The sequence below is a fragment of the Osmia bicornis genome, chromosome 2, assembly GCF_907164935.1.
Source record: "Osmia bicornis bicornis chromosome 2, iOsmBic2.1, whole genome shotgun sequence".
Lineage (NCBI taxonomy): Eukaryota > Metazoa > Arthropoda > Insecta > Hymenoptera > Megachilidae > Osmia > Osmia bicornis.
In genome coordinates, this window is record NC_060217.1 from 6,646,211 (window position 1) to 6,660,274 (window position 14,064).

At 35.8% G+C, this 14,064-nt stretch overlaps 3 protein-coding genes across 5 annotated transcripts in view; 2 read left to right on the forward strand and 1 right to left on the reverse strand.

Annotated features, from left to right (window-relative positions):
- The first annotated feature begins 462 nt into the window (after window positions 1-462).
- Window positions 463-6,123, forward strand: LOC123988598 (spindle assembly abnormal protein 6 homolog). Its single transcript, XM_046289258.1, has 7 exons — window positions 463-686; window positions 1,098-1,272; window positions 2,201-2,388; window positions 2,758-3,005; window positions 3,470-3,577; window positions 3,775-3,950; window positions 5,809-6,123. The coding sequence occupies exons 1-7, from the start codon at window positions 463-465 to the stop codon at window positions 6,121-6,123; spliced, it is 1,434 nt and encodes a 477-aa protein (XP_046145214.1).
- Window positions 6,124-7,096: 973 nt separating this feature from the next.
- Window positions 7,097-13,757, forward strand: LOC114872018 (venom carboxylesterase-6). Its single transcript, XM_029178737.2, has 9 exons — window positions 7,097-7,221; window positions 7,554-7,796; window positions 8,759-9,054; window positions 9,125-9,324; window positions 9,733-9,926; window positions 12,151-12,316; window positions 12,404-12,594; window positions 12,764-13,050; window positions 13,172-13,757. Exons 2-9 carry the CDS (start codon window positions 7,593-7,595, stop codon window positions 13,374-13,376), a joined length of 1,743 nt encoding a protein of 580 aa, XP_029034570.1. The 5' UTR covers window positions 7,097-7,221; window positions 7,554-7,592; the 3' UTR covers window positions 13,377-13,757.
- The window catches only part of LOC114872024, a 38,248-nt gene continuing 37,846 nt past the window's right edge, over window positions 13,663-14,064 (reverse strand). For 2 of the 3 annotated variants that reach the window (XR_003788688.2, XM_029178747.2), the window contains one exon: window positions 13,663-13,992. Coding sequence is in view for 2 of the 3 variants with exons in the window: in XM_029178747.2 (XP_029034580.1) it covers window positions 13,766-13,992 (227 nt within the window). In the remaining variant the exon portion in view is untranslated. The remainder of the gene's footprint in view (window positions 13,993-14,064) is intronic. The other variant, XM_029178748.2, reaches the window with a different exon arrangement.

Consider the following 14,064-nt stretch of genomic DNA (forward strand, 5'->3'; position numbering starts at 1 on the left):
TATTTTGAAGAAAAAGAACAATCTTCAGCATCTTATTAAAAGTTTCATTTGAAGGGAATATATCTTCAGAACGCGATTGTTCTCAGAACAAACTACACCCACACAAAGTTCCTTTTATAAAACCAAGACCAAGTAATGAAGTTATAGAATACTCTTTTCGTTCCAAAATAATCTTCATATTTAGTATCATAACTTCACTTATCAATTTATGAAAGAAACTGAGCAACTACAGAAACTCACTAGCTGACTTCACAGGTCTCATAATGCAAGAACGACACAAAGGTTGGGCTCGAACAAGCAACCAACGAAAACTCCATAAGATCAGCATCGATTAATCAGTCAACTATCGAAACGTCAATCGATTCGGTCACGGTTTCGTAGCTTTGATCGATATTCGCAGTGATCCACGATCTTAACCTGAATAAGCATTGTTGCGGAATCGGTAATCGGCACCCCGTAATCATGCCAAAACTGAACAAGCTCCTGGTTACGTCAATCATCGCGGATATCAGAGAATGCGTATGTGTCGCGAACGAGATATATTCTTGGGTCGGTGGTATCGAACATCTGTCATGGAAATTCCCTACGAAGATCGCGAGGGACATAAATGCCATGGAAATTGTGAAGGAGTACGAAGGAACCGCAGGGGAATTCTATATTCTTCTCCTGGAGCTGGCTTACGACAGGTTGCTTAGACTCCTTTTTCGACGTCGTTGTACATTTGCATAAATTCGCTGAAAATTTCCCGAAACAAAAACGTTCCCGTTTCTACTCCCATGAAATGTCCAACGCCGGAAAATGCTTCAACTTTCGCCATCTCGTAAGAGCAGTTCGAGCGATTCGATTAGGGGCGCGTAGCGATGGACCGGTAATCGCTGCGAATCGCTTCGATTAGTTTCGAATCATTGGAAATTTTGTTTAAACTCTGGAAGAGTCGATAGTCTGGAAATTTTGCAAGTATCGCATAGTTTCTGATAGCTATTCGACAGTCTATTACAAATTTTCGAGTTTCAAATTATTTGCATACTGCTGCATGCTCTTGATTTTGAAGAATAAAACGATGGTATCATTTCAGTAAAAAATGAATTCTTTTGCAGAATTCAATTCGTTCTACGTTTGATCGTGGAATTCTTGGACAAGTATCCCTTCATAGATGATTTTTTCAAAGAAGTAACATGTGTCAATCGACCAAATCAAATCTCGTTGGCGAATTTGTTAAGACTTGTCTGGGATCGATTAAAAACGATACCTGAATCGATATCCCGTCAGATGGTAAGTAAAATTTCCAAAAATAATATATAACTGGATTAGTAAAATGAATTTCTTAAAACCGTCCATTTTCAATTACATTTAATTGAGATTACTTCCTGATGGGTTTTTAAAGTCACTAAGTGTCCTATTTTGGATACAACGCAATAAAAATGTTCCACGAGTAAAAGCGGTACAAGAAATTAGAATTTTTACATCGAGATAGGACTTGAAATCGTTTAAAACACAGGCGGAAGCTATTAATGAAAAGATCAGTCCCTTGAAAGAACTTTAATACCACTTTAAACCCACGATTGTAGGACAAAGTTAGGTTAATTACAAAGCAGTTAGAGGAAACTTGTGAAATTGGGTTTTGAATTATTTCATTAAAAAGATTTTCTTCGAAATATTGGTTAAAATGTATCGTGCATCCCTCGAACATTGTGTTCCTTATTTTTCCTCCCTTTTTTCTTAATTCTCAATCTTTTTTGATATTAAACAAAATTCTTCAATGCTGAAAATTTAATAATAATTACAACTTAGAAGAATGTAATTTCCAATAAGAACTGAACTGCTACCTTGTATTTTCTCAAAGTAACGAGAAAGCAAGGCAAAAGCAAGGTGTAAATGGAAGAAAAATAGATAGGGAATGAGGAAATAATGAACATAATGAAAAAATAACAAGAAACGAGAGCAAGAATAAAGAAAAGTAAAGCGCACAATTTTCGAATGGTGTATACGATAATGTTCGTGAAAATGATCGATTTTGAACCGAGTTTATTTGTCGAATAATTCTTGAAAATTTCAGTAGAGAAGCCTTTAGTATAGACGTGTATAGACACATGTTCTATAAAAGTTTCATGGAAAGTTCTAAATCGATCATTTCCTGCCGTTGTACTTTTTTTCTCGTCCGATCGGAGGATGCTGACGAAAAATATCAGCACGTCAACAGGTGAAGAATAGCCAGAAAGAGGCGGAAGAGTGCTTTACGCCCAAAGTCTCTCGAAGTTGTCAAGCTGGTGGTAGCATGAACTATTGCGAGAGTTGTAGGATAGCAGGCGAGACCGTTCTTCAAGCGATAAACACGATCGAGGAGGTCTTCGTCGAGAATAAATTAATTTCCGTTGCCGCTGCACAAAGGTAATATCCATCACGACATAATAATGAATATCATGTTACCTAACGATATTCTAGTGTAAGTGTAATCTTGTTCAATGATGCAATATGATATTCATAAATTCTGAACCTCTGATTCTTCAAAATTCCATCGATAGCAACCATTCTCGCGTTAACGTCGAATAAACATAAGGTTCGCCCTCGAACGAACCGGAGAAGACCTTTAAAATTTCTGAGCAACCATAAAAAATCAATTTCCAGGGTGTTACGTCTCCCTTGTCGCTATAAAATCTCGCTCAACGGCCATCCTTTCCGCGAGGATAAGAAAAAAGATTCCAAGCGAACGTAATACGTAACGTTACTGCTTGTTCACGTAATCTATGATTATTACAGAAACGAGTGCAAGAGCAACCTCTACGAACGAACGCAATGGTCAGTAATGAGTAAATTAACCAAAGGCATAGGTGAAGACATCGAAATGGCGTTGAAGAAAATGACGAACAGCAATTTGAAGATAGAGGCCGTTAAACGAGAACACGAAAAGTCGATTCGTGAACTACAGTCCAACTTGACGACACAAAAGAAATGGGTGGATACTTTGCAAGCGAAAAACTTGGAGCTGAAGAACGCATTAGAAAATGGCAGGTTTCCGGCTAGGTATCCTTTTCAAGAGCTGTCCATCACTTCAACGACAGCATCTACATTCATCTTATCTTTCCTTTCTTTCCTGTATCATTTTCCTCTCTATTCTTCTCTTTTAATGGGCATTGCTTTGTTGCCAGAATTTCCCTTATTGATTAAATTCTGAAGAGTCGATCGAGCTTTGTCGATACGTCAAAAAAAGTTAGAACGTAGTTCCAATTAACCCTTTCATTATGATCGCCTCTGTCGGAGTAATTCTGCTCAGAAAATTTTATTCGTAATGAGAATATTAAAATATCTGAATGCTCAACTTACGTACGATAAGACCGACGTTAACTTAATATGTTTCTATAGTGTAGGAGAATTTATACGTCCTTAGAGTTTAACAATCTGTCGAGTCTGAAGGGTTAAATTACAAACGAAATTATTCATGGATTACACTTTGCTCGATATTGGTTTACAGTGGAACGGGAACTGGAATTGACGAAACGAACCGATGTAACGTTGAAACGCGAAAACAAGACGTTGAAGGAAACAGTGGAGGATTCAAGGCGACAGATATCGAACCTGAGTAAGTAAAAAGGTATCGAGACACGGGGCAATACGTGAGAACGTTTCTTGTACGTCGAAAATGGAGGTAGATAGTTTCATCTTCGAGGTGCGAGATTTCCGAGGAAAATTTTGACAAGGGGTCGTCGTTCGACGGAAGCGACCGGTATCCAGAAAGATCTCGCCAGAAATAGTCTTATTTTCGAACGTTCATTGCAGCCGGCGGAAATAGCGTTTTGCAAAGTCAGGTGGCTACGTTGGTCGAGAGCAAATTGGAGCTGGAGAAGACCGTGATCAGACTGAGGAAGGAAGTCATCGACACCCGTGATGCGTGCCTCGAGACAGAACGACGTACCGAAACGCTTCTGAACGAATCGAGAAAGGTGAACGATTCGGTGAGTTCATTTTGGGTCCGTGTAAAAGATCCGCTAAACGATTTTCCCTCCTATTTAAAAGAAGCCGTAGCCGGATAAATGAAATTTATCAATTAACTTTAACCATTTTTTCAAGCGTATATCGTATTTCAAGTAGCTGATTACTTAAAATATGCAGACTAATGCCGAGAACGAATGTTCACAACAAAACTGACCAAAACCTATCGTTTCCTTTAATAGAACAAATAGTGCATCAAAAGCAGGAATTCCGAAACGATTAAAACCCGGCGCAGAATTCGCGTCTTGCATTTCACGAAACGTTAAGCTACCTCGTACAAACAGAGAAATTTCTGCTATGAAACGAACGCGTATATTCGCTAACGAAATATTCCATTAAGTACGCCTGCCATTATCAGAATTACGTATCAGACTTAAATACACTGTCGAAATAGAAGCGAATTATTTCGTTCGGTATGTAGAAATATATATTAAAGCTCCCTTCGCGTATCGTTCGCTAATAAAATCAATTTTAAACGGAAAGAAAATTATTCGAGCAATTTCGTCAGGTTCACTGGCACGCGTTCGATCGAGTAAAGTGATTGCAAAGGGTAACTTCCGATGCACGAAACTTAATTTGTTCCGAGGTCCATCGGAGCATTAGTTTCGCCTATTTGCACCAGCTGTTCGTTGATTAATTAACGGTATTAACTGGCTGTTCTGCACGGCGCGTTAACGATACAAGAGACGATAGAAATTAGCTACTGTTTAAGCTACTATCAGCTCTTCGTATAGGTGACTGCGTACCTGTGAATTAACTGGCTACCCGATTAAATTAATTTACGCCAGTACCCGTGAAGTTTACGAGCGACGCGACACCAACGATTTCCAAACGGAAAAAACAGAAACTGTTTACCAGAGAAAGTGGAGCAATTTTAATTTCGATGGTAAATCTTTCAGCTTATAGCAATGAATCAGAATTTTCATGTAAATTACGCTTCGAATATGACGCAGACATACATTTATTATTAGTTTATTTATTTGTTTACGAGAGGAAGTTTACTAAATCCACGTAAAAATTTTTTACCTACATTTTGAAACCAAGAATTATGAAAAATTAAATATCTTTCATCCTAAGAGTATTTAAAAATTTAAACGATTATCTTTGTTTTGTACGACATTTACAAAATTTATGTTATTTATTATTTAAACATCTCGATAAATAAAAAATTAAAAGCTCCAACTTGGTTGTTTAATTTTGAAGACTTTCAAAAGTGTACTAACTAGAATAACATAAATCGACTTATCTCAATGTTAGCTGCAATTTCAACACAGTGGCTTGCTTACCTTTCGAAACTTCCTTATTTACCCTGTGGCTTTGGAAGTTCGAAAGTTTATTGCCACGTTGACAAAAGCTCGATTCTAAAGCTTAGACTCCTTTCAACAATTCTGTGTCTATAAAGTTTACGATTAACTTTCCTGACATTGTTCATCATGATTTCCTCGGGATACATCACCATTTCTATGGTATATATTGTTTAAACTTTTCAGTGACAAGGTACGAGTATCGTCAAACTTGAGCAAATAAACAAGATTTTTAGTTATGTTCTAAACTGTAATACCCATAATAAGAAATAGCAAGAAATTAAAATGATAATTATTGAGTGCATGTATTCATTTCAGAACCAACCCCAACCACTTAGAATATTAAATTCGGGTAAAAGCTCTGGATAATTTAATTAATCATCGTCAGTGAACGAAATATTCGAAATCGAACTACGATTAATTCTTTCAATACTATAGATATTAGAATTTTATTAAAAATCCTCAATTTTTTAAATTTAGACTACTTTTTATTTGCAATGAATTTGTTATTTTTCAGATGAGAGATGAACACAGAAAGGAGATCGAAAGACTGCAACAAGAAATTGCATCCTTACGATCGACGACTGCGATCAAAACAAAGAATGAAAAGATGAAGAATAATAGTTGTAGTAATAATTCTGAAGGACTTCGAGCAGATACGATATTAATGCCCGAGGATAATCCTGTGGCGGACATGACACGGCAACTGATCTCGAATCGCGAGAAGATCGAAGTGCTCTCGCGACAGAATGAGAGGCTGTCGAAGACACTGCACCGTCTACGAGAGTATCGACTAACGGGCCAAATCACGACAAACGGCTCCAACAAATGACAGACCCTCGAGAGTCGAACATTCTCGCTTTCGACATTGCCATTCTCTAGATCTTGATAAATCACACGGACACGTTTCTATCCGTTCTTCTTTTCGAAACGCGTATTAATCTTGCAAACGGTCTTCCCAATTTCGACAGACTTATTTCCACATGGGATAATTTGCATTGGGAATTTTTACAAACATAAAATTATTGAAATTATTGAAGCTATATCGATAGAAATAAATTTTAAGAGATATGATGTGATAATTATTTAATTTGAAGATAATTGTATCTATGGTCACTATTTTAAATTAGCCGCTTCGCGCTAAAGCGCGTCGTTTGTCTTCGGACATCAATGAGAAGGGATTGGTTTACGCTCTCATTCTTTATAGTAGCGCCATCTATGCAAAAACGACTCAAACTACACAACAACTTACCGATCGATTTTTTTTTTTTTTTAAGAGGAATACTATCGCTACCTATCGGAATACAGCAAAAGCTGCGTGCTAACTTACGATAAGTTGGCAACATATCGATTGCCACAGACGGTCGATAAGTCAATAAGAAGCTTCCGCTGCTTTTCGGTAGATAAAGCCTATTCCCTCGTTTCGGAAATTCGATCGATAAATCGTCGAATAATCTGAGCCATTTTTGTATAGATAGCGCCAGGATCGAATTTTTAAGATACTTAATTTATGGCGGTTCTTTTTAAATCGTGAGCAGTAATGTCATTATTCATGTTCCATTGTGATTGCCTTTTTGTAAAAGAAATTATCTGTTTCATTAACTTCTCTACTCGCGGTTAAATGATATTAGTGATGATACCCTGGACTTTATATGTAATGAGAATCAATTTGGATTTCAAATTTTCATTAAAAATAAATAGTCAGAAGTATATGTGATTCCATACTAATGTACTAACAATAAGATACTCTCAGAGGAGCATGTACCGAAGGATCGAACGTCTCAACATCACCGAACGATCCATCGACTCTCACCTGAAACAGTCGTAGTTTTACCTTCGTAGATAGCGGACGCGTTTTTATTGCGTCCTTTCTACACCAAAAGTTTCCTCATCTCAATTAATAAGTGGACAAACATCAAGACATAAACCCGTACGTAAACATATATTTTATTCATACACAATCATCGCGATAAAAATATTTTCGAAATGAGTCATCGATAGCAATTTCATTAATCACAAACGCTACTGCACGATAATTGAATTTATTTTAAACAGTTCTACGCCCACGTTTAATATTGTCACTCGAAGCATCAATTGCATCGTAATTAGATTAATTAATTATTGTACACTTTGAACGAACATCATTTGCAATAGTCTCTGTGTGTTTAATAATCCTCATTTCTAATTACCGTTGCAATAATATTATTTGCACGTGCGTTGATTAAATTCGTGTATATTTTTTGTTTTTTACCACGTCAACAGGGAAACATATAGCCTGTGAAAATAATACTTTAGGAAATAATGGGATATCATAGGCTGTTATGGCTCTTGTTGAGCTGTATCTGTCTGTTCGAGCTCGTTACAATAAAGGCCCATACACCGATGGTAACAATAAAAAATGGTACCTTGTCGGGTATGATTATGATAACTAGACGCGGCAGGGAATTCCTGGGATTCCGGGGGATTCCTTATGCTTTACCGCCTCTTGGAGAGCTTAGATTCGAGGTAAGATAGCAATTTATTTAAAAACTTATCGTACACAATTGATTGGTATATTTATTATTCACAAAATGTCCTATTAACCCTTTCCAGTAGCAATTAACAGAGAAAAATTCATATATTTTTCTTTTTATATGAACATAATAAAATTAAAATCAAAACTGTTTTAATAATTGCATTATTAAATGCCATGTATTTTTCTATACCATCGTCATTTTAATTTAACTTCGTTGTATTTTGAACGAGTAAAAAATTTTATGAAAAATTAATTCACATCATCAATCTCGTAGCATTATTAAAGAACACGAAGTAGGAATAAGACAAAGCTAATTGCGATATAAAAATAAACTTCAAAGTAACTAAAATTGTAATTATAGTGAATTACAGAAAAGATTCTTAACATTCCTAGATCGTCTTCCTATCAACGTGTGATTCCCTTGAGAAGCGAACAATGACAGAGCTCTCAAGTGCATATTAAACAACTTGTTATACAATGCTAGTTACAATTTAACAAGGGAAAACTGGATACTATAAGATATCACTGTACCAAATAGATAGTTGTTCCCTGAGTTAAATGGGTAACTCGTTTCGTTAACATGCCCAATGACGTAATTTTACACTCTCTTACGAAAGTTATGTAAATATGTTAAACAACTCTCGCAATCTGTACACACTTCGAATCCTCGCGAAAAGATTCAGTTTTTTTCCTAGATAAACCAGTTCTCGTTCAAAATATTGACACCCAGATCACTCTACTATGTAATTTATGCATGACCTTAATTAACATTTGCAACGGTTAGTGATTTTAAAAAAAATTTTTTCTCACCAATTCATTCAGAATCAGACTTCTCCAGTTTGAAATTGAATTAAATGAACTAATTCTTTTTTTTAATTCTTTGATCATTATTTTGTAATTATTTCCAAATGAGCCTTATAATATTAATAAAGCTATACATATATATTTGCAGCCACCAAAACCAGCGTCATCATGGAATGGAGTACGATCAGCCCAAGATGACGCCCAAATATGTGTTCAAAGAAACATCTACACTCATCAAGACAAAATCGAAGGTGACGAAGATTGTCTCTACTTAAACGTTTACGCCCCAAAATTGCCTAATAAGGAGGAAAATCTGAAGGGAGGATACCCGGTCATGATTTGGCTCCATGGATGTGGTTGGATCTGTGGTGCTGGTCACTCAGAATTCTATCATCCAAAATTCCTATTAGACCACGATATGATACTCGTCACCGTAAACTATAGGTAAAAAATTTTGTTGGAAGAATGTACGAGATATGTATTTTTTTAAATATTAATTAATATCACTTTTCAGACTGGGACCACTGGGATTTTTGAGCACCGAAGACACAGTGTGTCCTGGAAATAATGGACTAAAGGACCAAGCGCAATCCATTAGATGGGTGCACGAAAATATTGCTGCCTTTGGGGGTGATCCAAATCGTGTAACTATTTTTGGAGAGAGCGCGGGAGGAGCCAGTGTTCATTACCACATGATGAGTAATTTGAGCAAAGGTTAGTAATAATTACCTGTTAATTGATAACGATACTGTTTTACGATGAAACTGGTAATAGCTTCGACATTTCGCAACAAGGAAAAGAAGTCGAAGCAATTAACGTATGAAACGCGGTGTTAGTCATAAAAGTTTTCATAGTAATCCGTGTTACAGTATACATGGTGCAATTTTTCCATCTTGATGAGCTCAAAGAACAATATATTATGTAACCGGTATATTAAACCCGCGGATAGTAGGAATAAATTACCGTGAATCAGGATTCCCGCGAGTAACTACTTCGAATTCAGAACATGCGTACCAAAGAAAAACGTAATTTGAAATTGGCATTCAAATTTGGAATTGAAAAAAAACACACGAACTGTTTATTCTCTAATATTTTTCTCGAATTCTACACGGTTCCTAACAGGACTTTTCCATCGAGCTATCTCACAAAGCGGTAATGGCCACTGTCCATGGGCTCTGGCAAAACCAGGTTCTCCCAAAAAGAAGGCTCTAAAGGTGGCTGAACTTTTGGGTTGTCCGACAGACTCGAAACAGCTGCTCGCTTGTCTTCGTAAGAAAAATGCCGTCGATATTATTGCCACCGATCGTGCTTTTCAAGTAAGTTGCAATTACTTATCAGACCATAAAATACAACAATAATTCAATAATAAAAACTAAACCTTATTTCAAGAGATATAGATGATAATAAAATTTCAAAGTCAGATTTAATTACCATGAGCTTTGAATTTTTAATCTAAATTTAGATTTAAAGAGAAACAATTTATCGCGGATATTAAATTGTCAGGAAGATTGATATATTGTTACTTAAATTATAATTTATCCTATAATCAATCATCTTTTGATACTTATCGTTAATTATTTTAATTATCACTCTATGAGTCAGGTATTACAAGCTTGTCTATCTGTATTATATTATTTACATATCTGCACATTAATATGCACTTCAGACAGCTGTTCAATTATACAATTTTATAATTTACCAAGGTTTAATCCTTTCATGCATAAGTAAGCGTGTTACGAATGTTTCACAAAAAAATTAGCGAAACCAAAGTGTCCTTGTACCATTTAATAATCATGTGAAAATATAGCGAAGGTCTATTAATCTGAATTTCAATATAATGCTCTTTTCCACGAATAATTCAAAAAACATAACTTTAAAGTAAAATTGAATGCAGAATTTAATATTCTAATTAAACTTTAGAGCTTATTAAATTTCTATATTTAATATAACAATTTAGACTTCTTCGATATAACTAATGTTGAAACCGGTTGTTAAAAAAAAATTACCAAAATTATCAGAAGAAACACGATATTGTGAGAAAGAATAAATTAATATTTGATGAGAATCTTTCCTCGTAGATTTTGCAAGTCATCGATGCAAATACATTAACGAGCTTGCAGAAACAGTGATCTTCATTTAATTTCTTCTTCCATTGTACATATCTGAGATTAATGGAGTACATATCCAGTCAAGCAAGTTTGGATTAACGAGACTTTACTATGTACACGTTAATAATTACACAAGGCATATACCTTGGCATTGAAATCGACCACCGTGCGTTTAAAACAAATGACAGTCCGGTCTGTAAGTTGATTCCTATTATATAAGTATAATTGAAATCAAGAATAATGTGCAAATCCAATCGTAGTAGTACTACACGATTTCATAACTTATAATTGCGTTATTAAAACCCGATACGATACATTCCTTTGTATTTCTCGCTGAAAATTCATACTCGACTTGTGTACTTAATGTTCTTACATTCATTGTTGCCGTGATAATGTTTACGTTAATTAACACCATAATTAAACCTCCCGACTCCTGAATAAATTTCTTTTCCCTACAAATTCTTATCTCTCATTGGTTAATTAACAAGCATACCTTGTTAAAACTTTAATGATTGACGTCATGTTTAAATTTGTATTCTAGTTTTATTGATTCTATTATGTATTAATTATGGTACAATCAACCGATTACGAAATTGTTTTTCAAAGTTGATTCAATTGAATTTTCAACAGAATGCCTCGACATTTCGTGGAATGATTTTCCCGTCAGAAAATTATCGGAAATCTAATATCACCTAGCGAAATAACTCGTACTTATGACTACTAAATAGTGGTTCCAACTTCTGGAAAAAACCAGTTTCATGCATTCGTGAATATAATTAGATAAATTTCTTATACTTTATTCCTGCTTGCGTTTTACGTTCCCAACGAAAATCGATGATCGCGAAATGTTCGTCATTTTTAACCGAAGCACGCGTGTTTTTCGTGAAATAAACTGTATAAAGTAACAGGAAAATACCGGTATGAAACGATTTCACGACAAGGAAGTGTGTTAACGCGACTGGAAGTGAAAGCGTATAGTATAATGTATAAAATGAAGCGATAAATCGACTGCGTTTGTCCTTTGAGGAGTTTCTACTTTGAAACCTGACGTTTGAATGCATTCACGGTGGTTTGAATAATAATTCAAATGAAACGCTTAAATCTTCGCGGCAATTGAGATATTTCATTGTGAGCCTTTCAACGTTCCTCGAGAAATGGAAATCTTACGATAAAAATTCAAAGTGCCGCGCTCAACGCAAATGGATTACTTAATAAACTTCGTTGCATTGTGTTGCAAATATGGTACGAAAACATGGATGCAAATTTGCAATATTACAAAATTTTACTATATATGAATTTTTAAAATATATACTTTTTAATCAAAATTAAGATAATTATGCAATGAAGACTTATTATCGAATACAGAAGCTTCTTTTTTGAAATCGGTTAAAAAGAATCTTCGAACGATATTAACAAGATGCTTTTCCATTAGGTATTTGGTTACTGCCCAATGATACCCTTCAGACCGGTAATCGAACCTGTTCACCCGGGTGCTTTCTTAACGGAAGACCCAGCAATCTCGTCGAAACATGGTCGTCTCTCGGACATTCCATGGATGACAGGAGTTACATCCGAGGAAGGATCCCTGATAGTACCAGGTATGATTAACTTCATTATACGCTTTCGTGTTTGCAATTATTCTTCCACATTAAAATTAATCGTTCGATCATTATTCTTTTCATCAGGGTTATACACACGGAACAATGGAGAATTGATTAAAAGATTGAACAATGATTTCCTGAACATCGCGCCTATAACGTTATTGTTTGGAGAAACATGTCCTAAGGATGAGCAGAAACGCGTGGCATCGGAAATACGAGAATTCTATTTCGGCAAAGCACCGATCGACAATTCTACGCGATTCAAACTGATCGATGTGAGTATTCTTTATTTGCAACTCTGCAAATGGTTTATCAGCTCGCTGTTGGGATCAATGACTCGTATTGAACTCGAAGGTTTGCGTGTCGAAAGCAACTGGTAACATTGGCTCTTAAAGAATGTCATTTAAATCGAATATTTTTGGAGTTTCTTTGAATATTTCACAGATGTACAGCGATGCTTGGTTCACCCACGCGGCTCAAACTTCGGTGATTAATTATCTTGAAAAACAATCCTCTCCTGTATATTATTATTACTTGGCGTACCGAGCAAGCGCCTCGTTTAGTATGATATTCGGTGATCCTAACAATGATTACGGAGTATCGCATGCCGATGATCTTCAGTATTTATTCCCTGTCGGGGAAGAACTATTCAAGGATATACCACTGAGCAAACAGGATCACAAAATGATTGATCTCATAACGAGTTTCTGGTATAACTTCGCCAGTTCTGGGTAAGTTATCGCAAGTTGATTCTTCATTGCATTATATTTCTTTCCAAAATTAAACGACACCGTGCAACGAAATAGCAATTGCATTTTCATGCACTCTGTTGAGTAATTAATTATTTTCCAGAAACCCTACCCCGGAAGTAACAGACGAAGTACCAGTGAAATGGAAGCCTGTTAGAACTAAGGATCTCGAGTATCTTCGTATAGGGAACAATGGCATTGAAATGTCGAAGAACCTTAACCCAGATAGAATGAGCTTCTGGGAACGTTTGCCGATACGGCCGGATTTGGACAAAGGCAGAACACAACAGCAAAAAGATGAATTATAATAGTGCTCGAAAACTGTGTACACGATAACCGTACGGCGTTGTCGGAAATCGTAAAACTTAATGTGGAACGACAGACATAAATCATATCTTCATCCTCGATCGCCACATTGTCAACCGTGAAGCTACGTATCGAGGTCAAAAAATTATGTAAGCTGCTGTTAATGCTCGAGCATGTCGCGAAAAACTCTCATCGTACAAGTGTACAAACTACGCGAGACATTAGAAAAATTTTTTAAATCTGTACCTATCTTAATGTTAATGTTTCGTTTCGAGTAAACAGCAATTGTACACTCGACTGCGATATTATTAAAAACGACAGAATGTGTATAATATTTTATGACAATAAATGAAAATAAATGAAAATAAATGAAAATAAATGAACATGCCAGCTATTTCTTCTTCCTGGTCTTCTTGCGCTTCTTCGGCTTCTGTGTATGCAGAGAGACAGACTTTATCGATGGCTGATATCGTGGTGGTGGCGGCAATATTTTCACTGCCATACAAGCGATGGAATAATTCTCAGGGTAGCAATCTTTGAAAATTTGGTACCTGTGTCCTTCAGCCTCCATGCTTTCATATGGCAATTCGCAGAGTACCTCGAACTGTAATCTTTGAGCTGTGAACATAAAAGTATAAAATTTCTGTAATAATTGTTCAATAAATTTAAGATTAATTTTACTGTACTATA

Excerpts from the sequence above, each read along its gene's own strand:
- LOC123988598 (XM_046289258.1), top strand. The coding sequence starts at position 463 with ATGCCAAAACTGAACAAGCTCCTGGTTACGTCAATCATCGCGGATATC. Across the intron at positions 3,578-3,774 it reads GCGACAGATATCGAACCTGA|CCGGCGGAAATAGCGTTTTG; the intron begins GTAAGTAAAAAG and ends CGTTCATTGCAG. Across the intron at positions 3,951-5,808 it reads CGAGAAAGGTGAACGATTCG|ATGAGAGATGAACACAGAAA; the intron begins GTGAGTTCATTT and ends GTTATTTTTCAG.
- LOC114872018 (XM_029178737.2), top strand. The coding sequence starts at position 7,593 with ATGGGATATCATAGGCTGTTATGGCTCTTGTTGAGCTGTATCTGTCTG. Across the intron at positions 12,595-12,763 it reads CGCGATTCAAACTGATCGAT|ATGTACAGCGATGCTTGGTT; the intron begins GTGAGTATTCTT and ends AATATTTCACAG. Across the intron at positions 13,051-13,171 it reads TATAACTTCGCCAGTTCTGG|AAACCCTACCCCGGAAGTAA; the intron begins GTAAGTTATCGC and ends ATTATTTTCCAG.